Raw genomic sequence first — 22175 nt, 5'->3', positions numbered from 1 at the left:
TGGCCCTGCAAGGGAAGTTGCTTCTCTGTAGTTTCCAGCTGCTGTTTTTTTCTGGGGGGTTATGTTTGTGTGCTATTTGGGGAGAAGAGAATTGAAGAACAAAGAGCCCAGGGCCTTTTGAGTGGAGGTGGTAGAGCTTCAGATGTTTTCCTGGCTGGGGAGAAGAGGCTGTGTGTCTCTGTGTAAGTAAGACTTCATTAGTCACCTCGGGACCTGTTGGTGCATGGGGAGGAGCAGCCGAGGCCCCTTCCTTTCTCTCTCTACTTTGCCCTCCCCGCCCTTCCCCTTGCAAACACACAACTGAATCACATCCAGCACAGCCCTCAGCTGGGCACCCAGGAAAGGCAGTGGCGAGGCCACCCTGGGGCAGAGAAGGGCTCGGGGGCGGCTGGCAGGGTGCGTTGTGGGCAGGACAAGCTCGGCTCCAAGGGGGACGAAGCCCCGGCTGGCAGGCCTCTGCTTACCCACCTCGTCCGCAGACAGGCCCTCCTCCAGCTGCAGCACCTGTTGCAGGGCCTTCGCCGCCACCACCTTCCGCTTCTGCAGGAACTCCTGCTCGGCGGGGCACAGGCTGAAGCCCAGCCGTACATCCAGCGTCTGAGGGCTACGGGGACAGAGGACCTTGGTAAGCGAGCCTGTAGACTTCACCACGATGAAGACATGACTTTAGGGTCAGCGGGTCATAGGCTTGAAGACTGGTTCTGCCATATACCATTTCTGTGACTTGGGGTCTCTGCTTTCTCATCTGTAAAATGGGGCTAATCGTGCTTACCTCTCAGCACTGTCTTCAGCACTTAATGAGACTGACAAACAGAAAGCCCCTAAAGCCTCAGCTGACACACTCTGAGCAGGTCCTCGACAAAATCGGGGAACTCATCAAACCCTCCGCATCCTCAGCCCTATCTGGGAAGTCCAGGAAGGCTGCCCCAGGTATCTTCTACAACCTGAGGCTAGACATGGGTGACAAGGAGCCCTAGGATCATTTTGGCCAATCCCTCTGGACCAGGCTTTACAGTAAGGGGCTTTCGGGTGGAGTTCACATTCTTTGGTAAGTTCTCCCTGCTCCTGGAGTAAATACTCCTTCCGTGTGTTTGTGCAACTGACAAAACCCCTCATATTCCTGATGTCACCCTCTCATCCGTACAGGTCCGCAAGGCAGGTGGGGCGGAGCTGCCATAGCATGTCCAACACTTGCCTTCTTTTTACCACATCCCTGCCCTGGACAAGTCCAGGCTCCTGGCCTGGCAGTCAAGACCCTAGCTGCTCTGTGCAACCTCACCATTTCCTACTTCTTGGAGGGGCCCATAGGCTTTCAGATTCCGGAAGCAGTCCCGGTTCTGAGCCTTTGTGCAGCCCTTGCCTTCACCAGAAGCTTCCTCCCTCTGCCTACTCACATCCCTGGTGTCCTCCCAGGCTCAGTTTTCCGGGGACTCTGGGTGAATGGGCATTGACAATTTCTGAGCTGAGTCTTACTTAGTGGCCTGAGTCACCAACCAGATCACATGTCCTTGAAAACAGAGCCTGGGAGCTCTGCCATCATGTTTCCTCCATGCTGAGCACAGGCCTAAGACACAACGGTGAGGAAATAACTCTTTCCTTGGCCTCAACAAAAAATAAATAATAAAACAACAGTAATAACAACACTGGTTGATAGTTGCTGAGTGTTTCTCTTGTCAGATCACTGATTTTCAGCAAGGTTGCCAAGACAATTCAGAGGGGAAAGAATAGTCTTTTCCACAAATGGTGTTGGGACAACCCGATATCCACATGCAAAAGAATGAAGCTGGATCCCTATTTCACACTGTATATACAAATTAACTCAAAATCTGTCACAGACCTAAAGGTGAGAGCTAAGACCATAAAAACACTTAGAAGAAAACAGGGGAGTAAATCTTCATGACCTTGGATTAGGCAATAGTTTCTGAAATATGACACCAAAAGTATAGGTGACAAAAGAAAAAATATGCCTGCACCGGACTTCACCAAATTTCAAAATGCCTTTGCTTCCAAGGACATAGCCAAGAATATAAAAAGACAACCTCCAGACTAAGAGAAAATATTTGCAGATCATATATCTGACAAGGGACTTGTATTCAGAGTATAAAAAGAATTCTTACAACTTAACAATAAGAGGCAAGTAACCCACTTTAAAAATGGACAAAGGATTTGAATAGACATTTCTCCAAAAAGATATAAAAATGGTCAGTAAGCCCATGAAAAGATGCTCAACATCATCAGCCATCAGGGAAATAGAAATCAAAACCACATTTCACTCCCTAGGTTGAGTAAATCAGAGGGACAGACAGAAGGAGGGTACTTTACCAGGGTGTAGACTTCATATGTAATTCACAGTTCTCACCCTGGGAAGGGAAAGATGAACAGCCTTTCAGGGATGACAATTTAGAGCCAAGTGGTCCCAAGCGAAGGAGCGGCGTGTCGCCACATGGTCCACCCTGACTTGACTCAGCACACACATGTGCACACGCATATGCACACGCACACACGCTACCCTCCTTCCCTCTCCTGGATTCCCTCTATGATCCTCAGCTCAGCCTCTACACACCCTCTTTGGCTCCACAGCGGAGCCTGCAGTCTCCTCCCCCACAACACTCCTCTGTCCTGTCTGAGAGACCCCCCCCCCCCCCGGCATCCCCTCCCCTGCTGCTCTCCCCCTCTCCCTCCCACAGGAGCTTCGGGCCGCGCTGCTACTCAAGGGCCCCTTACCACGGGCAGGGTCACCGTCTGGCCATCGGGGAGGCAGTCAAGGGGCTGGCGGACAGGGCTGGTCTTCCTGTGTGCACAGCAACAGCAAAGCTGGAAGGATGGGAGGGTTCTGTGAGGGGGTGAGGGGCTCCTCTGGCAGCCCCGCCTGCGCCGGTCCCCCCCACCCCCCACCGCCACTGTCTTGTACCCCGCGGCCCCACGGGCTCTTGGGCACGTCCACGTGCAGGCAGGGCTGGAAGTACTCGGGGTAGTGGAAGTAGGCTGGGTTTGCGCAGCAGGGCTCCAGGCAGCATGAAACGTGTTGGGTGTGCTCGAAGGACTCCTTCACTGTCACCAGGAGGTCCTTCACTGAAAGAGGGGACAAGAAGCCTGAGCCCCTAGAAGCCTCTCACTTCTCCGCCACAACTTGGGCCAGGAGAAAGCTGATGAGCTGGCAGAACCTGGGACAGGGATTTAGAAGCATCTAGGGCACTGGTTAAAATGTAGGTCCGGGCAGGAATCTGCATTTAATGAGGCTGTGTATGATGCGGACAGACGAGGTCCCCAGCAAGCCCTGAGGTGCTGAGTCCTCTGGACAGGTCCTCCTAGATTCTGCTTCTGCAGGAGGTGCCCTGCACTGAAAACGGGCCCTCACCATACCACCAGTTTGGGGGTGCAGCTTCTTCCCCCTCCCTCTCCCATGTCCGCACAGCCATGCTGCTCTCCTGAGATGGGACGGGGCAGTGAACGGAAGCTTCTTGTAACTGTGGGTCTCTTAGGTCCCTGCCAGCCATAAGATGCTGGGACCTTCCACGAGGAAGGGGCACAGCTGGAGGGGCCGTGGGTGCTGTCAGTGCCCACCTGCCCTGGGGCTGACCAGTGCCCAGACCAGGCGTGCAGCCCCGACCCGTGTGGGCAGAGCGGGCCGTGCTGTGTCACTGACCCCGGCCCAGGGCGCTCGTCAGGCCTGAAAGGTTCTGAGGGTCCCATGGGTGCCTGGAAGTGCATGTCCCTACAGAGCAGGGGGGAGGCCAGGGGTTCATGACCTCTGAGGGTGAGGTGATCCTGAGGAGCCCCGGCCAAGCTCAGCTGGGACTGAGCCCAGGGCAGCTGTGGGAAGAAACACTGACCACCACCCCTGTCCCCCCAGCAGCAGAAGAGGTCAAAGGACTCACTTTTCCTGCTCTTCTTCCGCCTCTGGCATTCTGCATGAACCTCCAGGCGGGAGACTTGCCGAGACTGAAACAAAGGAAGGGAGGGTCAGTCTGAGCACCATCTGCCCCCTCCCTCTGCCAGGCCGAATGGAGGAGATGAACCAGGGGATAAATTCAGTGCTAGTCGGATTTGGGGCCGACTCCAGGGAAAAATGGTGTGCTGACCACATTTCCCGAACCCAGTCAAGACTTGTCATCTCATTAAGAGATGGAGTACTTGAAAATGAAGCAGTCCTGAAAAATCTAGGCTATATGGTCACCATTTACTAGGGGTCATATTCTCAGCTGCAGGTCAGGGATGGAAGCTGCATGATTTGGTCCAAAATAAAAAGAGGGAGCTTTCCACTGTGAGCTTTGGAAGTGAGAACTTCCAGCAAGATAGTCTTCTAAAAGTCAGATTCTTTTACCACAACCTCCTAAAGACTGATTTCTGGGGGAGAGATCTCCTCGAATCCTGAGGCTTTAGATGCATTTAACTGAAATGTCTGTACCAACAGCTGAATTATGAAAATCTTTTAAAACACCGAGCTTATGCTTGTAGAGGAATTGGAGCTGGGGGCGGGGGAAGGGGACAGAGGCTGAATCTGGGAGGAGGATGCTTGCAAGTAGGTGCTTTTATTGGGGAGGTTCCCAAGGAGAGGGTTCACCCTTGTGGGATATGGGATGCTGGGCCAGGGGATGGATGCCCCAGCTCCCGCCTCCCCAGCAGGGGCCCGGCCCCTGCCCCACCTGCCCAAGCCCCGTTGGCCTGCTTTAGTTAGTCTGACTCCTGGCAGGCTCTAGGACAAGGGCTTAGGTGGGCCGTATTCTCCCCACAGTTCTGTTCCCCTGGGAGCGGCAGCCGCGTGTGGCCTCCGGAGCTACAGGAACCTGGAAGGACAAATTACCACGAGCACGCCATTGGTGATGAGCATCTCGGGTGGAGAGGGACTGGAAAACAAAGTGAGAACTCCTGGTCAGTTATATCATTCTTGTTTGATTTCTCAAGAGGTATTAAAGAACCTGGATAGGGTCAATAATGAGATAGCAGAGCCTCCTTGATCCTTATCAAAAATAGCGGCTTAAGAAATCTTAGATCACAGGGCACCTGGGTGGCTCAGGCGGTTAAGCATCTATCTGCCTTTGGCTCAGGCCATGATCTCAGTGTCCTGGGATCAAGCCCCGCATGAGGGCTTCCTGCTTGGCAGGGAGTCTGCTTCTCCCTCTCCCTCTGCCCCACCCCACAGCTCACTCGTTCTCTCTCTCTCAAGTGAATAAATATTAAAAAAAAAAAGCAACCTTAGATCTGTGGATTGTCAAGGAGAAAAGTGGCATACATTTTAAATAGAATAGGAAAAAATAAATGTATAGGTTGGAAAGAAGAGAAGAGTTCCTTTTTTATTTTTCTTTTTAAAGATTTTATTTATTTATTTGATAGAGAGAGAGAGAGTACAAACAGGGGGAGTGGCAGGGAGAGGGAGAAGCAGGTTTCCGCTGAGTGGAGAGCCTGACGTGGGACTTGAACCCAGGACCCTGGAATCATGACATGAGCCGAAGGCGGTCGCTTAACCAACTGAGCCACCTAGGTGCCCCTCCCCACCTTTTAAAGGGTTAACTATTCTTTATGCTCAACCAGATGCATAAGTTGTGCTTTATGCACAACTGTAAGGAACTATGAGGATAAACAGGTAGCAGGAAAAGGCCCGAGCCTGCCACCTGCAGCAGATGTAAAGAGTTCTGGTGGCAGAAATGACCCATTCTCCTTTCTGGGCTTTATTTAATTCATGCATTGAACAAACAGTTCTGACCCAGCTGGAGAGGGGCCTGGTGCATATGAAATGTCTTCATGTTATAAAGTCAAGAATATAAGTCTCCAAGGTTACAATTAGCCTATGCGAGTCTACAGCTTCCCTTGCCAAAATTAGGCCCAAGATGATTGTGCCTCCAGATCAACTCTTACTACCAATTTCGACATGTTTCATTTTGCAAGCTACAAGGACTTTTTCCCCAAGTCTTATTGAGTCAAGAATTGGAGGAGAGAGCCCAGATGTTCTTCAATGGGAGACAAAGTTGATTTTAATTTGTTAAGCAGCTGTTGAGGGTAAATGAGGCAGCCCAAAGAATCCAAAGTGCCCCTAGGTAGAGGACTCTCTCAGAGTGGAGTTTGACAAGCTCTTGTTCTAACTCCTGCCTCTCACCCTCTGCATTTTCCCGGGCTGATCCTAAGTCCAGGGGCTCAGCCCTACCAGGGCTACCAGGAGAGGAGTCGGCTGCCCAATCACAAGGCACACTAGTATCCTGAGCAGGCTTCTCCCTTCTCTCCCCTTCTCTCTTTGTCCTCTTCTCCTTCCTATCCTTCAGCTCTGGGGCCCAGTTCTACTTGAGTGCCCAGCATAGTCATATCTCCAGGACCCTGGGTCATTTTCCTAGTTGAAAATGATGAGAAATAACCCCACGTGTTGGACCTGAGCATCTCCTTGATGTGGTTCTAGAGTTGGCTGCAGAGGGGGACAGGCTGCTTCAGGCCAGAGTTTGGGGGAGGTTTTTTTTTTTTTTTTAAGATTTTATTTATTTATTTGAGACAGAGAGAGAGAGAGAGCGCGCACATGAGCAAGGGGGAGGGGCTGAGGGAGAGGGAGGAACAGACTCCCTGCTGAGCAGGAAGCCAGACTCAGGGCTCATGGGGCTTGAACCCAGGACTCCAAGATCATGAACTGAGCCAAAGGCAGACAAGTAACCAACTGAGTCACCCAGGTGCCCCTGGGGCAGTTTGTTTTAACAATTCAGGGCCAAGGAGGAAACCCCCTGGTCCTGACCTCTTTCTCAGCCTGGCCTCTCCAAGGCCCCATCACCATGTGGCAGGAATTCTTCCCAGAGGCCACTCTCAGGAATGCAAGGGAGCTGAGGCAGGCAATTTGGCCAGAGTTCTAGATCTCTGAAGCAAAACTGATGTCAGTAGAACAGGATGAGTAGGGCTGGGGCCCAGGCACCTACAGTATTTAGAAGCTCCCAAGTGACTCTGAGGCACAGTGTGGGGTGCCAGGGGTGAGAGTGGGAGAGGGGAGGGCAGCAAAAAGGCAGACCAGGCTCTGAAATGCCTGCTCGGAGCCACTTGGGAGTCAGGACCATGGCGGGGTCCTAGGGGGCTGGGCCTACTCACCTCTCCTCCAGCAGGAACTCTACCTCCAGCTCTTCCATGCCCTGGCAGGGGGGTAAAGGGAAGGCAGCTGTGACCTGGGGCTGCCCCTGTCTGCCCCCCAAACATGTCCCTTTAGCTTCTACCCCCAGCTTCCCATTGCTCGCCTGCCTTCCCAAGGGGCTCAGTACCCAGGGCAAGGGAGAGTTGAGATATCGTCCCCAGCCAGCTCAACTCTGAAGGATAGGGGCCCCTTCCCTCATCTATTCCTTCACACCTCTCGTTGTGTAACTTCAGGAAGTTGTGATTTCACTGGACCTTAATTTCCCTGCCAGAATGTAAGCCAGCCAAGAGCAGGGATACTCGTCCCCTGCCGTGTCCCCAGGGCCTGGAACAGTGTCTGGCCCATAGTAGGAAATCAAGGATTTGTTGAATGATTGAATTGATAACACCTTGGTCTTTTCCAGCTCTGACGTTCTCTGATTTGCAGATTTGCCCTTCTTTACCCTCATCTGCCCTCCGTCCCCTGGGCTATCTCAGCAGCAGGACTCTGAGGGAAAAAAAGGGAACCAACACGTACTTCATCTCCATTTTGTACTGTGAACGGTGCTAAGGGCCTTAATTATGTTTTCCCATTTCAGCACCACAACAACCCTGTGAGGTACGTATCATCATTGCCATTGGACAGATGAGGAAACAGAATGCAGAGGAATTGAATACATTCTGCAAGGTTACACAGCTGGTAAGCATAGCACTGGGACTGAGCCAGCAGTACTGTCATTTCCTGACTCGGTGACACAGAGAGAAACCGTAGGGTGGCATCATGAACATAACCAGCTGCTCCTCATGAGGCAGGAGGCTGAGGGCCTGGACACCGGCACCCACCTCTGGGTTGAGTGGGAACTTCACATGGGTTTTCTTTCGGAAGCAGAGTTTGGTGAGGTCATAGAAGATTGTCAAGAGATGGTCATCTGGTGTCAGTGTATCTTCATCACAGACGCTCAGCTCTAGCACATTCTAGGGGAGAAAGGAGGGTGCAAGTCTGGTTACTGTGTTTGCATGGGCCCATTTTCCTAGGAAGGAGGTGGGTCTGAGGGATGGGGAACAGCACAGAGTTCCCTAGGGGCTCAGGTATGAAAGACATTTGTAGAATAATGAACTCACGGGTGATGGTACCTAAACCCTCCTTTCTAATTCTCTGAAGACTTCCTGACCCTCTGCTCTGATTCTCCTGGAGAATTTTGCTCTTTTGCAAGGTTAGCAAGGGCCCGTGAAGTGTAAGGGATATCATTTCACCTGGGGGAATGATGGAAGGGCAGAACAAGCAAGATCCTTGCCAACTCATAGACTGTGTTTAGCACTGGGGCCCCTGGAGCTGAAGACAGCCCACTAAATGCTAGAAAACCCAATTAAAAAAAAAAAAAACAATTCAGGGAAGCTAACACGTTAACACTCCTGGAAGGTGATGTGGCAGATTACAGGGATTCTCATACTTGATGGGCTTGGGGTGAGGTGTTTGAACTCTATCCTTTGATTCATCAGCCCCTAAAGAGGTCTCATGGGTGGTCTCAAAGCTGCATGTCAAGAGTTGAGCAGCTACCCTGACGTCTGGCTGAACACTGAGGTCAATGGTTTTGGGTAACATGGATTAGCCTCTGAGGTCTCTTGTTTCAAGGACCCTGGGAGATGAGGGTTGGGGCTGGGTTTGCCTCTTTGGTCCTTATCAGGTGGACATAAAGTGGTCTGAGGGTTCCTTATTGAATGAGATCTGTTGACCTTGTAATTACTAGAAACACAGACATGCCCCAGAACCAACCCCATAGATTCATATGAGCAGCCCCATAGATCTTTAGACAAAGGAGTCGAAATTCTGATTTCAAGATGGCAGAGCCCATGCCAAAATCCTCCTTCCTCGCCAAAACCATAAATATGATAGAAGAGATATTTTTATAGTAACAAATATAAAGCCCTTCTTAAAAAAAGACTTATTTATTTATCTGTGGGGGTGGTGGTGGGCAGGGGCAGAAGGAGAGGAAAAGAAAATCCCAAGCAGACCCCGAGATCATGACCTGAGCCATTATCAAGAGTCAGAGGCTTAACTGACTGAACCACCCAGGTGCCCCTAAAGCCCTTCTTGAAAACAAAAAAGGACTTATCATGAACCAGAAATAAAGAATCACCCTAAAATATGGAAGCAGCAAGCTGGAGATATCAAGCCTCAAATGCCCCAAGACTTGGGTTGATACCTCCATGATGAGGCCAAGTTTGTTTTAAGAGCACTCTGCTGAGGGGGTACTGGGGTTGGCTCAGTCAGTTAAGTGTCCGACTCTTGATCTTGGCCCAGGTCTTGATCTCATGGTCATGAGTTTCAGCCCCACATTAGGCAAAAAAATAATAATAATAAAAATAAAAAAGGGCACTCTGCTGAGTTGGTCACAGCTCAGTATGCTCAAGGGAGAATTCTCCCATAGGAGAGTTGCCATACACCTGAAGAAGGCCAACACCATGAAACAACAGCCCAATAAATGAAAGAACAGACACTCAAGGAATTAGAAATAATAAAGCCTTCTAAAAAGGAGTTAAGATAAGGAAAACCCTCTGGCTGGAATTAGACTGGCCTTGGACCTAGTGAATAGAATGGCCCTTCCCCTCCATGTATTTTCCTACTTGGAGCATGTTCTGAAACACGCTCAGTTTTGTGGCAGGAACCACAAATTCCAGCAACAATTAGGTAGAAGGACAAGAGAGGAAGGAAAGAAGGTAGAAGGATAAGTAGACCCAGAGGGACAAATATGAGGCAGGCCTAATGAAGAAGTGGGTGAGTGGGAAGATGGGTCACTAGGAGGAGAAGAAGTAGGTGGAAAGAAAGACAAATAGACATAAGAAGGACACAAAAGCAAACAGAAGGACAAGCAGGCATGGAGGAGAATAGAAATGTAGGCAGGGCTGACAGACACATGGTGTCCTCTGAGTCTCACCTTCACTTGGCTCTGGATCTGGAAGCTGAAGGTTTCATTCCACTCTGGGTTCGGGCAGTTGGAGATGGTCCTAGTCTTCAGTTTCTCACGAGAAGCAGTGGGCAGCCAGAGGCTCACAAAGCAGTCTGTCTGGCTCACTGTCCAAGGAAGACAAGGGTTGGGGGGAAGGGTGGGGAACCAACCCGGGTCCAGAGAGGAGAGTGGAGAGTCAGAAGGAAACCTCAGGCAAGTCACTTCCAGAGCAAGCCCTAGTCTCCCCTCCTCACTCATGGGTCTGACTCTCCAGAGACCTTTGTCCCAGAACCCCTGAGAAGACCACAGCCTACAGGCTAGAAAATTTAGAGAGGGGGTTCATGTCCCACTGATCACTCTCCTGGACATAGATGGCTCTGGCTCTTTTCAGAAGCATCCCAGCTCCCTGAGCAAATGCCTGCTAGGTTGGGACAAGGTCTGGCTACACAGTTTTTCCTCCACCAGGGGAAGATCTGGAGGACCAGCCCCCACAGAGTCCAGTTTAACTCTTGCCTTAGCGCAAGGTACCAGGAAAAACAAAGTGGGGCTCTGCTCTTCCTCCGGGCTGGTGAGAAGCAGGGGAACAGAGCCTGCCCAGAGGTCCAGGATGGGGCAGGGCTTGGGTGGAATAAGAGTTTAGGAGAATCTAGAAGTAGGGGCCATCATTTACATAGGACTAATGTCTTGACTGCACCTAGCCAGGCTCTTTATCCCTACACTGGTCTCCTAGCCTGAGGCATGTGACCCAAGAAACCTTCACATCTGAGGGCATGTACTTTTTTTTCTCATTTGAAATGAACAACCCAAGGGTGATGTTGCTGGATGTGTTCTGGAGAAGGTATAAAGGCTTTGTTCTTAAAAGGCCCTCCCAAAGTAGAGGAAGGCCTCTCAGGTCTTCTGGCTGGAGCAGCAGAAGGCATAGAGGTGAAAAAAAAAATAGCAGCCTAGCTTGGCTCCCTCCATTCTACCTGGGAGGAGGGAGGAAGAGGTGCTGTACCTGCCCTTGTCCCTCTCCTGGCAATCTGCTGGGGTGATTCCCAGGGTACACACCAGATATGTAGAAAATGGTAAAAGTCAATACAGTCTCCAGTGTCAGAGAATCCTCTAGATGGTGGAGCTGGTGTGAAGATAGGACTGACCAAAACTAGTTCATAGTTATTAGTAATAATGTCCTGTGAGAATGAAAGGTGTCCCCCCTGGACTGACTAGTCTTACATTGTCACTCCACTGAGAACATTAGCAGAGTTAAGAACCATGGTTTGCATCATAAGCATCCCTAGCTTCTGATTTCATCTCTGATGTCTGATTAATCTTTGAGGCCTTGACGTTCAGTGAATTGGAATTCATGGCCCTCTTCCCACTGAATAAAGGTAGGATGACACTGCCTTTTAGAGGTCATAATTGCTTAATCCAGACACAAAGAATGACCAAAACCCAGAGGAATCTAAAGAAAATGATGACCTCATCATCCCCACCCATCCCCTCCATGTCCAACCTGCTCCTCCTCACCATCAATTCAGATGGCCAGGCCAGACCTCAAGTACCATCCTTGGCTCTTCCATGACGTTTAACTCCGTTGACCTCTCCAGCCCACCCACTTCTTACTTGCACCACCACTGCCCTGTTGCAGGCCACCATCTCTGCTGCCACTTACCGACTGGGCGCCCTGGCTCTTGTCTTGCCCTACTCTCGTCTTTTCTCTCAGGAGAAACCAGAGGGATCTTTTGAGAGCTGACCATATTACTCCCAGTTTAAAATCTTTCAGTAGCTCCCATCTGCCCTCAAGAAGAAGGAGTTCCAACCACTCAACATGGCTGTCTCTCCCACTTCCCCAGCCTCAGCCTCCTCCTTCTACTCTCCCTATCACCCAGCCCCTGCCCTGCCACCAAACACACACACACACACACACACACACACACACACACACACACAAGTGCTTGCGCTCACCCTCTAGACTCCAGCCAAACCCAGTCACTTGTGGGTCTCAGAAGTGCCATGCTGTCTTGCCATTCCCTTGCTTAGAACACCGTTCTCTTCCACTTTTGCCTCACCCTTCCCTTGGCTGGCCCCTTCAGGTTTCAGAAGGAACCTCCTCTGGAAGCCTTCCTTGAACCCCCACATCTCGGCCAGGTGCCCCCCGCCCCAGCTTAGAGTCTCTGCCCTTCTCTTGGCAGGGCACTGGCTACACTCACCCCAGTGCAAGTCAGAGCATCTGTCTCCACTGCACCCTGAGTGCTGGGAGGGCCTGGAGACCATGTGTCAGCACTTGCTAATCATTTGTTGAATAAATAAATGAATTGAATGGAAAAGCCCAACTTCCTGCTTGAGAGCACTGTATCAAATTCTGGGCCGAGTACCCCAGATTTAGGTAAGCAACTTGGATCTCTAATTGCTCTGCCTATAGGGAGACTCCCCACGGATCTCCTGGGACCCCTCCGTTGGCTTTTCCTGGAACACCCACCATTCCTCCTCAGCCTGAGACATTCTCCTCAGGTCTGCCTCTTGTATAGTAGGAAGGAGCCTGTAGGCAGGGACCCCACCAACTCTATACCCATTTACTTAGCATGATTTGATCGACTCCGTAAAGGCCCCTTTGCCTCTAAAATCCCTTTCCTATTATCAGTCCATGCCTAAAATTCTCCCATTAAGCCCATTAAATAAAATCTCAGTATTTTTGACCTAAGGCTTAAATCTCTAGGTAAGATACAAATACTCCTAGAAGAGACAGGATTGATCAGACACCCACACTTCCAGCATTGATTTGTTTTTCAGTTCTTCCTAAGAGAGCTGGTCCCACCTCTCTCCACAAGGTTGGGAAGGAGAGTGCAGCCGAAGAAGGGGGAAATCCTCGGAAGGGAGAGATGACTTGATGGAGTAAGGCCGCCAGGGGCCCGGAGGATACTCTGACTGGAAGGGGAGTGACCGGCATGCTGGCAATAGAGAGTGGTTAGGCAATGCTGACCCAATTCTGAGGATTTCAGAGACTGCAGGGGATTTCCTAGGCATAGATGGTTCTAATCCTTGTTCCTCTTAAGTGATAGAGGGCTTAGTCATTTGAATGACATGTCTCCTTTCCTGGGATATGGAGGACAGAAGATGACTCAATGAGATCTACAGATGTTGAGAACATGATCTTCCTAATACCTCTAGAGACACCCGTCTCGCATCACTTGGGGTACTGGTTTGAGTTTTAACTTGATTTTCCCAAGAGGAATAAAAGCTCTTGGCCACTGGGAGGTTTCCAGGTCCACCCTATCCAGTCCTGGCCCAGGGCTGGGTGGAGTGCTCCTTGACAAGTGAGTCATCCCCGAATCTCATCCCTTTCAGGCTTCTTGAAATCTTGGGAAACTCAGGCACACACTAGAGGATTGAACCAGAGTGAAGCTCATTTTTGATCCAAGCTAGAAGAGAACAATTTGGGGCAAGAGTAACCCAGGACCCAGAAGACATCATGATAGTCACCAACCATATCAGGCAAGGCAGCAACAGAGCCCAGCCTAGGTCCACTGTGGGGTCTACACACAACGGGCCCCGGGCTGGCCCCCCCAGACACCATGGATGCCTCCCACCCTGTTCCTCAGGGGAAATGAGGACAACATAAACAATAAGGGGTTCCCCAAGGGGACCTGGAAACCTCCCAAAGGCAGTCTGTGTGCCAGAGGGACTTGTGGGGAAAGGGAAGAAGAAGGTGGTGGGTCCAACTTCAGCCCATTTGTCTGGCTGCCTCTTCCCCCATCCCCTTACCTCTGGGATATGCAGGGGACAGGTGTGGCAGGAGAAGACAGAAGAGAGAGGCTTGGACAAAGGGAAGGTCTGCACACACAGGTACAGACATGCCACAAGAGTGTGCAGCCCGGGTGACCCGCAGGGTTGGGACGGACACACCTCAGGAGTGGAGACAGATGAGGGCAGCTGTGGGCGTGTGCAAGCGTGGGTATCCCGGGGGTGCGGGGAGTGGGTGGGCACTGCCCGGGGGTGGGTGAAGTGTCTGAGTGACCCACCGTGGCATGGGCAAGAAAGGCAGAAGAGGTGGCCAGGCCTTGCCCAGGGAACACTTCTCAGCTCATTCTCCGGTGGCCTGGGAGGCCCCGAGAAGCCCGAGAAGTCCCTGGCTCTCCTGCCAGCCTCTTGGCAGCGCGGGCCCAAGCTGGACGCTGGCTGACCTGGGCTCTGGACACCCGCCCTCCAGGGGGTCCAGCTGGAGTCCCTCCCGACCACGTGGCTTTCCCTCAGCCCCAGGGCCCTATACCTGTGCCCTGCACACTCATGCCTGCATTGTGGCAACAGTTTCTCAGCAAGTTTGTCAGCCTCTCCCCACCTATGCTCCAGCATAGTCTGCCTCTTGCCTTAGGAGATCACGCAATCCCTTCCTCAGGAGCTCGGGTGCCCTGTCCCTTGGATCCCCATCCCTCCTCTGCCGGGCCCCAGCCTCCTTCTCCTGCTTGTCCCCCCTACTACTCCCACCTTTAGGCAATCATTAGCCCTCACGTGCCGAATGGGCGTCAGCACTACCCTCAGGTTGTTCAGAGAAGCAAGTGTTGTTTGGAGGCGGCCCCCGGCAGGTGCTCACAGAGGCCAGGTGGCTTCTCTCCCGCCCTCAAGATGGCCTCTCCCCCCAGATCGGGCTCCCAGGACCTCTAGGCGCTCACACTCTGCCCCTCTCAGACCCCAGGCCCTCAGAGCAGCCTTCCTTAGCTACTCCCAGCTTTCAGTGCCCTCCTCCAGTTCTTTTTTTAAGATTTTATTTATTTATTTATTTATTTATTTATTTGAGAGAGAGAGAGAGCATGAGCAGGGGGTGGGACGGTGGGGGGGCAAAGGGAGGGGAAAAGTCTCCAGCCGACTCCCTGCTGAGCATGTAGCCCTACGCTTATGCTGCTCCCCTCTCATAACCTGGAGATCATGACCTGAGCCCATACCAAGAGTCAGAGGCTTAACTGCTTCACTGATTGAGCCACCCAGTTGCCCCCAGTTCTTTTTACTTTTTTATTTTTTAAAGATTTTATTTATTTATTTGACACAGAGAGACACAGCAAGAGAGGAACACAAGCAGGGGGAGTGGGAGAGGGAGGGCAGGGAGCCCGATGCGGGGCTCGATCCCAGGACCCTGGGATCATGACCTGAGCCGAAGGCAGACGCTTAACGACTGAGCCACCCAGGCGCCCCCCCCAGCCCAGTTCTAAATTCTATAGTGACAAGTTAGAAGGCCATCTCCTGTTACTAGTCTATAATTGCTTCGGGTATAAATGTCTCCCCTTGTTAAAATGCACACTTGGTATATAGCTCTCTGCATTCTCTGCCCCCCTGATGCCCTCTCCAGCCTGAATCCCAGGGTGAGGGTAGTACGAATATAATGGAGCTCTGGGGAGCCCTGGTGGCTCTTGGGCTATTCCTGTGTGGTCACCAGTGAGTGGGGACACGCTCTTAGCCAAGGGGCCTTGACACAGAGCTTTCTCCTCCTTGAGGGCCAAGCTTCTCTCTGGATGGGGCAGGTTGAAGGTGGCATAGGGAGGGGATCTGGATTCTCTGGAGTTCTCAAATTCCACCCCAAAGACAAGTGTGAGGGGAGCATCCTGCCTACCCAGATGCATTCATTTCTCACTGAAGCCAGAGACTTCCCAGGGCCCCCCATAACCTGGGAATGCAGCAGGGGCTGGGATGAGGGCGAAGTTAAGTCTGCGAGAAAACACCGCACAAACAGCGCCAGTGAGTCAAACTGCATCCACAGGACTACGCTGCAGAGCTGGCGCTATGTGGCTTCTGTCGTGAACTCCAGAACCCAACTTAGGATCCATGCGCCGAGAAGGGGCACTGGGGCTAGGCTGACAGATGGGCCTCTCCCTCTCCTTCACCTCTAACAGCACATCAACTCATGCAGAAGCAAGGAGGGCCCAGTGTGGGAGAAGCTGATGCTCCTGGAAATGGGTGCTAGAGGAGGGGGGAGTGGGGAGGAGAGAGTGAGGTGACAGGGTTCTCAGACCCAGGCGGACTGCAGGGGCTGGTAGTGCCAAGGTCACAGGTGAGAGGAGGGGCCTGGAAAAATGATGTAAACCCCAAAGTCTGAAATACAACCTGAGTATGGCGGACACACCCCCCCACCCCTCCCCGCACCCCCACACACCTCTGATGTGTCTCCAGCCAGAGCCTGACTCCAGCCACGTCCCTCCAGCAGAGAAGGAGGGAAGACAGGAGGATACTCACCCCTATCAGCCTGTCGGACATTTGTCATCCGGATGACCCTCACGGTCAGTAGGTGGCATGGAGACAGCCCGCCCTGTGGGTCGAGAGGGTAGCAGGCTCACTCCTCGGGCAATGACAACTGACAGAGCGGCTCAAGTGGGCCTCAGGCGCCCACTGCTCAGACCCAAGAAGGCTCCTCCCAGTCAATCTGCATTTCTGGGCTCCGGAGGATGCTGCTGGTCCCCAGGGCTGCTGAGGTGAGGGGCTTTCTGCCCCCCCCACTACGAGCCAGCACCCCTTGGAAGGGGACGGCTTCAGGCCTGTTCTGTTCATGCTTCTCCTGGTTGAATCTCAGGATTTGAAGTCCCTTCCCCGAGAGTTTTACCCAGGCTTAGAGGAGTCTGTTTACCATCACTCCTAGCCCGTGCCTATGGCAGATGCCCTGGGATCCCTCCCACGGACCAAATGACCATATTTATAGAGGCCTTTGAACTAGAACCCTTTACACTCCACATAGTTCACCCTATGTTGCCAAAATCTCGTTATACATCTTTAAGAGGATGCAATTCTCTATTTAAAATATTATGGGGGTTTTGGGAAAAACACAAAAATATGAAGAAAAAGAAGAGTCTCCAGCATCCCACCACTCAGAGACGATCACTATTATCACCTTTTTGGGGTTTTTTTAAATGTTATAATTATTTTTATTTTCAACACAGATAGTTCATCTGCCTTGGCTATTGTCAGAGATAATAATATTGCAAGAGCAAGCTAGCATCTATTGAACACTTACTATTTGCCAGACACTTTTCTTACATTTTTAAATCTTCATAAGACCTTTATAACAGAGGTATTGCTATCTTTTTAAATTGAGATATAATTGACATATAACATTGTATTCATTTTAAGTGTACAATGTAATGATTTGATATATGGATATTGCAATATGATTACCACAATGAGTTTAGTTAACACCCACCACCATACATAGTGACAATGATCTTTTTTCTTGTCATGAGAACTGTCATCATTTTGATGTCTGTCCTTCCAGCCTCTTCCGGGGTTTCATTCTAAGCAGCAACTTCAGAATGATGCCTGGGAAGGTTGCTACATAGACCCTGAGATAGAATTAGGGCCTCTTCCTCCTCAATCCCCAACAGCTGCCTCGGAATCAGAGCAAAAGCCAAACGGACAGTTATAAATAGGTGCGAGGAATCCCTTCGTGAGGTTAGCTCTGAAATATTGGGTGTCTTCACAGTCAATAACTTGATCTCACAGGATTCTGTTTGGAGCTGTATGACTCGAGCCAAAGGCCATAAACACCACTTCTCCCCTGGCTCTGGAAATAGGGCTGGGCCTTTGGCCAGACCCATTCTGGGCAGGGTGGGCTCCTCATTTCTCACCCCTCCACCAGGCAGAGCGGGTGTCCTGGTCTGATCTGGCGAGAAGAGGGAGTCGGTTTTCACCCAGGAGAGTGGTTGTGGCAAAGCCTGTTCTCACTGGCCTACATTCTCAGAGGAGCATCTAGAGTTCAAATGGGCGGCCAGAGGCCTCAGCCCAGGTGAGGGTCAGTCCTCAGGGACATTTCATAGTGTTGAAGGGCTCTCAGCCATCACGGCCCTTCTCCTACCCCCCAGAGGGGCTGCCCTCCCCCATGTGTCTTGTCTGGAAGGGCATGAGCATTCATGGCTTCCCTCAGGACCTCACTCGAGGTCCCCCTGCCTTCCAGGAAAAGCCCTCTGCTGTCATCTAATCCTGGCACCCTCTAGGGAGGCTGCCCACCTCTTCCCACTCTGACTCAGCAGCGCTAACCACCTCAGCGACGACCTGACGAGCGTCTGCCATATGCTAAGCGTAGTGTGTGTTCCACCTTGCTCAGTCCTCACAACCCCCCCCCCCCGAGCAGTTATTATTAGCCTCACTTTACAGATGGCGAATATGAGACTGAGTCCTTTGACGCTGGGCCCTCAGCTAGAATCAAAAGAGCCCAAGTTTGAATCCAGCTTTAATTCTTCAGCTTGAGCTCGTAACCATGACCATGGTGTCGCCTTACTTGGAAGCGACCGTTAACGTTCAATGCAAAGACAGGTGTCACTTGTCCCCACCCCCTCCTCCTTCATCTTTTCCTCTTAGAACCTCTTTTCCTGACAGATTCTTCTTTTCACTCTGAATTCCCCCAAGACTCCACAATAACCCCCAAACCCTGATAGTCCTTTTACTTGCAATGCTTGCACTCGCTATATTTCTGCCACCATATTCCACAATCTCTCTCTCTTTTTTAAAGAGCCAGTGCATACCAGAGCCTAAGGTTCTTGGAGGAGTTCTACTTCCCAGGAGCCACAGAAGGCTCCTTTGTGGTCTACCTGGAGTCTCAAATCACAACTTCTAGCTCAGGAATTTGCAGGAGAGACCCAATTCCAAAGCGCTCTACAAACAACTCTGACATCTCCCAGCAGGGAGACAGAAGCTGGCAAGGGGGGTTGAGAGAGAACCCCTCGGGTCACGCTGGGAGGAAGGCCGTGGGAACATGGGACTCCAGTCTTGGGCCCAGATGATTCTGATAACCAGGTCTGCGAAAAATGATCGTCTTGGACAAAAATGAATGTACCTATTTTGCTCCTGCTCTAAGCAGCTCGACAGAAGTGGTACTAGGGAGAAGTGAAACTTCATGGCCCTGGAGGTAACTGATACACAGTAGAAAGATCCAATAAAACAAAGCACAATGTCTGTGGCTGTGCAGATGGGAACCAGAAACTGGTGACATTATGGAACCCAAGTTTACGGGGTAGCTTACCGTGTGGTAAGGGTAAAACCCTTTAACGACTTGGACAAGCCTGTCCCTGGGATGGGATGCCTTGGCTGGTTATCAGGGTGAAAATCAAATTATTTAACAACAGCCACGGCCGGGCATCAGGCCAGCTGGGCTGCAGCCCCGGAGCACGGGCGGGCACGGATCCTCTGGTTCGTGGGGTCATTGGAGGGTCCTGGGTAAGGACCAGGGAGCACTCAGGGGGGTTGGAGCTCAAGGCACGAACTGTTTGGCCAACAGGAGAGAAGCGTATTCAGACGCACTAGGAACCATACAGCTGTGCGGGGAGGGTGGGCCTGATGGGTTTCGGAGAAGCCCCGTGGGAGAAAGGGCTCTGCTGCTCAGGCCGCAGACACCCAGCTCCGGCTCCGGCCTCCTCTCGGGCCTGGATTCCTGGGGCTGAGAGTGCCAGGACTCTACTTCCCCTTGAGACCTACTCAGGACAGGGGGATCTTGCCAGCTCATGTGGAAAAGATGTTGCTCTTTGACCCTCCGGACTGGCTATTAGGCAATCCAATAGTCCCCCTTCCCGCCCCCAGCTTCATAGACAGGACCAGCATGCCAGGCCCTGAGCCCGCACGGGGTGCACTGCCTCTGTTCTCATCTAGCTCCCCCAGCACGCTCCGAGGAAGGTGCTGTTAGCCCTACCTTGTGGAAGAGAAGCCTGGGTTTAGGGAGACTGCTTCTCACACAGGGGCACATGGTGCAGAAGCCGCAGGGCCAGGCCTCGGGCGCAGATCTACCTGACCGCAGGGCGGCACACGTTCCAGCCGCCCGGAGGCTGGCTCTCACCGAGAGTTAACCAAACTGGCTAAAAGCTTGCTCCGGGTCATGCACTGGACTACTTAATAGCAGGGGCAGGAGTGAGCCCTCAGCTGCCAATTCAGGGCACCCCAGGTCTAGCTGTCACCACCAGTTGGTCAGACGAATAGTTACCAATGGGCTCCTGGGGGCAGGCTCCCATGTGGAGGTGGGAGATGGGGAGGGGGTCTGACACGTGGGGTTTCAGAAGTGGTGGGTGTGATCCCCAGGTGAACCCTAACCAAACCAGTCCACAAGGTCTGGGGTACAGGAGAAGGCAGACAGCTCCTAGGGAGCCTGTGGGAACTCCCTCCCCAGGGCTTCTCAGGGCAGGCCTGGCTGGTGAGGCCACCTCCTCCTCCCCAGAGAGCTGGGTGTATCCATCCCACCGGTTCCTTGCAACACCTGTGTCAGAGCTCCCAACAGCCCGGTGATAGCTTCCAGGGTGTGTGGGCCCTCCCTGAAAGGACACCATTGGGTTGGGGACTTCATGGGACCTCAGAACATTACCCAGCTAGTCTGAGCAACATCCCAGAGCAGGGCGCTCCTGGGAGGAGCTACCATGGCTGTTTGCCTTTTTTATCACACAAGCTAGGCGAGGGGTCAGGGCAAGAAGTCCAGCTCTGAGGCACGGAGCCTCGGGGACCTGAGAGGGACAGGAACAGTTCTCAGCTGCTCCATGCCCCCCTTCAAGGTGCTCTGTCCTTTCTGTGGAAGCTCTCCCCCCTCCCAGCCCAGGTTCCAGAGGCTCCACCAGACTAGGGAGGCAGGAACAGGTGCTGACCAGAGGCTCTTCCAGCCCCCCTGAGGGCTGTGGGGAAATGTGGGGACACCCCAGAAGGTGATACCTATCCTGGCCAGGGCAACAGGGCACCAGACACCATGCAGCTTGGAGCTCCCCTCCTTGGGCTCCTGGGAGGCTGCGTGGGGTCTCCACCTCCCACCCCGAAAGGACAAGACATTTTCAGGGCATCACTCATCTCATTCAGGGATTCAGTGTGGGCTGGGGGAGAGGCCTGGAGAGGAGGGTGAGGAAGAAGGTGCTGCTGCCAGGCCCGGCCATGGCGTGCCTATGGCAAACTGGAAGCTTGAAGTAAGTGGGAAAGCTGAGGCAGAGCTGGTCCAGAGCCCTGGCTACCTGACCCTTGACCCCAGTGTCTCCCTAGGAGGCCATGAGGAGTCAGATGGACCCAGGAGTCTTGACCACAGATCCAGCTGGGCTCCTGGGCTGATGTGACAGGTTGGCAATGCCACCGATCCTTCCGAGACACCACCCCACACACACACAGCGTGGCAGTTTAGAATGTCCACGGGGTAAATGCCCGCTCACCACTAGGACAGGCGAGCACGGATCCACCCTGGCAGTGCTGAGCACCGTCTACCTGGGTGCTGGCCTGGCCCCAGAAGGCCCTGAGCCACACCACAGCACCTAGTCGAGTCTGTGGGTACCCTCAGCTGGGCCATCCACCCAGGAGCCCCAACCGGGCCAGACCACAACCCCGGGTGCCAGGTCGGGGCCGCCCAAGCCCAGGTGCTCTGTGTCTCTGGGGTCTACAGTGCTCCCAGCGCTCCTGTGCCTGCCTCCTGCCCTCAGCTTCGGGGCCCACCTACCCAGCATGGCTCCTTCACCTCCAAGGCACAGGGGGCTGAAGGCTTGCCATCTTCTGCTTGGCATAGGTCTGGTAGGTAGTGGGAGATCCAGGCGGGTATCTGCCCGCTGAGCATCGTGGCGGCTCTCCAGCTGGGTGGCAGGATTGGGTATTTATATTCTGACTCAGAGCTCCGCCCTCTGGACACCTCTCTGCTGTGGCTGGGATTGCAAGGGGAGGGGTTATGGTGGGTAGGAAGATGGGGGGCCTTGACCCCTTAGTATCAAGGGACCCTGAGGCCTTCAGATCTTGGAAATGCAGGAACCAGTAGGGGGTTGTGACCCTTGGGGTCAGCAGTCTGCTGCCCCCAGAAACTCAGAACCACCTGGCTGTCCAAGGGAACGGGTGGCAAGAAGAGCATGCTGGGCCCTCACAACTTTAGGATGAGCCCAGCCATGATTTGGGAAAGACCCCTCTCTTCAGGTTATCAAGGTCATGGCTCAGAGACACCCTTCTGGGCATCTGGGGGGGGATGGGGGTTGGTACCCTCCCTCCTAAACTCCGCATAGTCCCACAGCTTGGTGCCCAGGAGCTGTGGGCAGGAACCACATGGGAGGCAGGGATGATGGTCAAACTTAGAGGGAGAAGAAAAAGTGATTGCCTGAATCCTTGGTGAGGAAAGGGTCAAGTGCAAGTGTCCCCAGCTCTCCCTCCTGGGAGGCCAGGTGGAGAGAGGTTGCGCCCAGCCTCTGCCTATCTCAGGGCAGCTTAGAG

General features: G+C 52.7%; 1 protein-coding gene across 2 annotated transcripts in view; it reads right to left on the bottom strand.

Moving 5' to 3' along the window:
* Positions 1–21537, bottom strand: part of PLA2G4E (phospholipase A2 group IVE) — a 33782-nt gene extending 12245 nt beyond the window's left edge. For both annotated transcript variants that reach the window (XM_036084593.2, XM_078079492.1), the window contains exons 1-11: positions 21424–21537; positions 16224–16296; positions 10011–10147; positions 7918–8049; positions 7057–7097; positions 4805–4847; positions 3879–3942; positions 2912–3072; positions 2725–2814; positions 2323–2360; positions 469–604 (exon numbers count right to left, since the gene is read on the bottom strand). In XM_036084593.2, the coding sequence (XP_035940486.2) occupies positions 469–604; positions 2323–2360; positions 2725–2814; positions 2912–3072; positions 3879–3942; positions 4805–4847; positions 7057–7097; positions 7918–8049; positions 10011–10147; positions 16224–16296; positions 21424–21537 (1029 nt within the window). The remainder of the gene's footprint in view (positions 1–468; positions 605–2322; positions 2361–2724; positions 2815–2911; positions 3073–3878; positions 3943–4804; positions 4848–7056; positions 7098–7917; positions 8050–10010; positions 10148–16223; positions 16297–21423) is intronic.
* Positions 21538–22175: the final 638 nt, after the last annotated feature.

This window comes from Halichoerus grypus, chromosome 8 (assembly GCF_964656455.1).
Source record: "Halichoerus grypus chromosome 8, mHalGry1.hap1.1, whole genome shotgun sequence".
In the NCBI taxonomy this organism is placed as follows: domain Eukaryota; kingdom Metazoa; phylum Chordata; class Mammalia; order Carnivora; family Phocidae; genus Halichoerus; species Halichoerus grypus.
The sequence above is the reverse complement of the archived record's forward strand: the minus strand, read 5'-3'. Positions and strand labels throughout refer to the sequence as shown.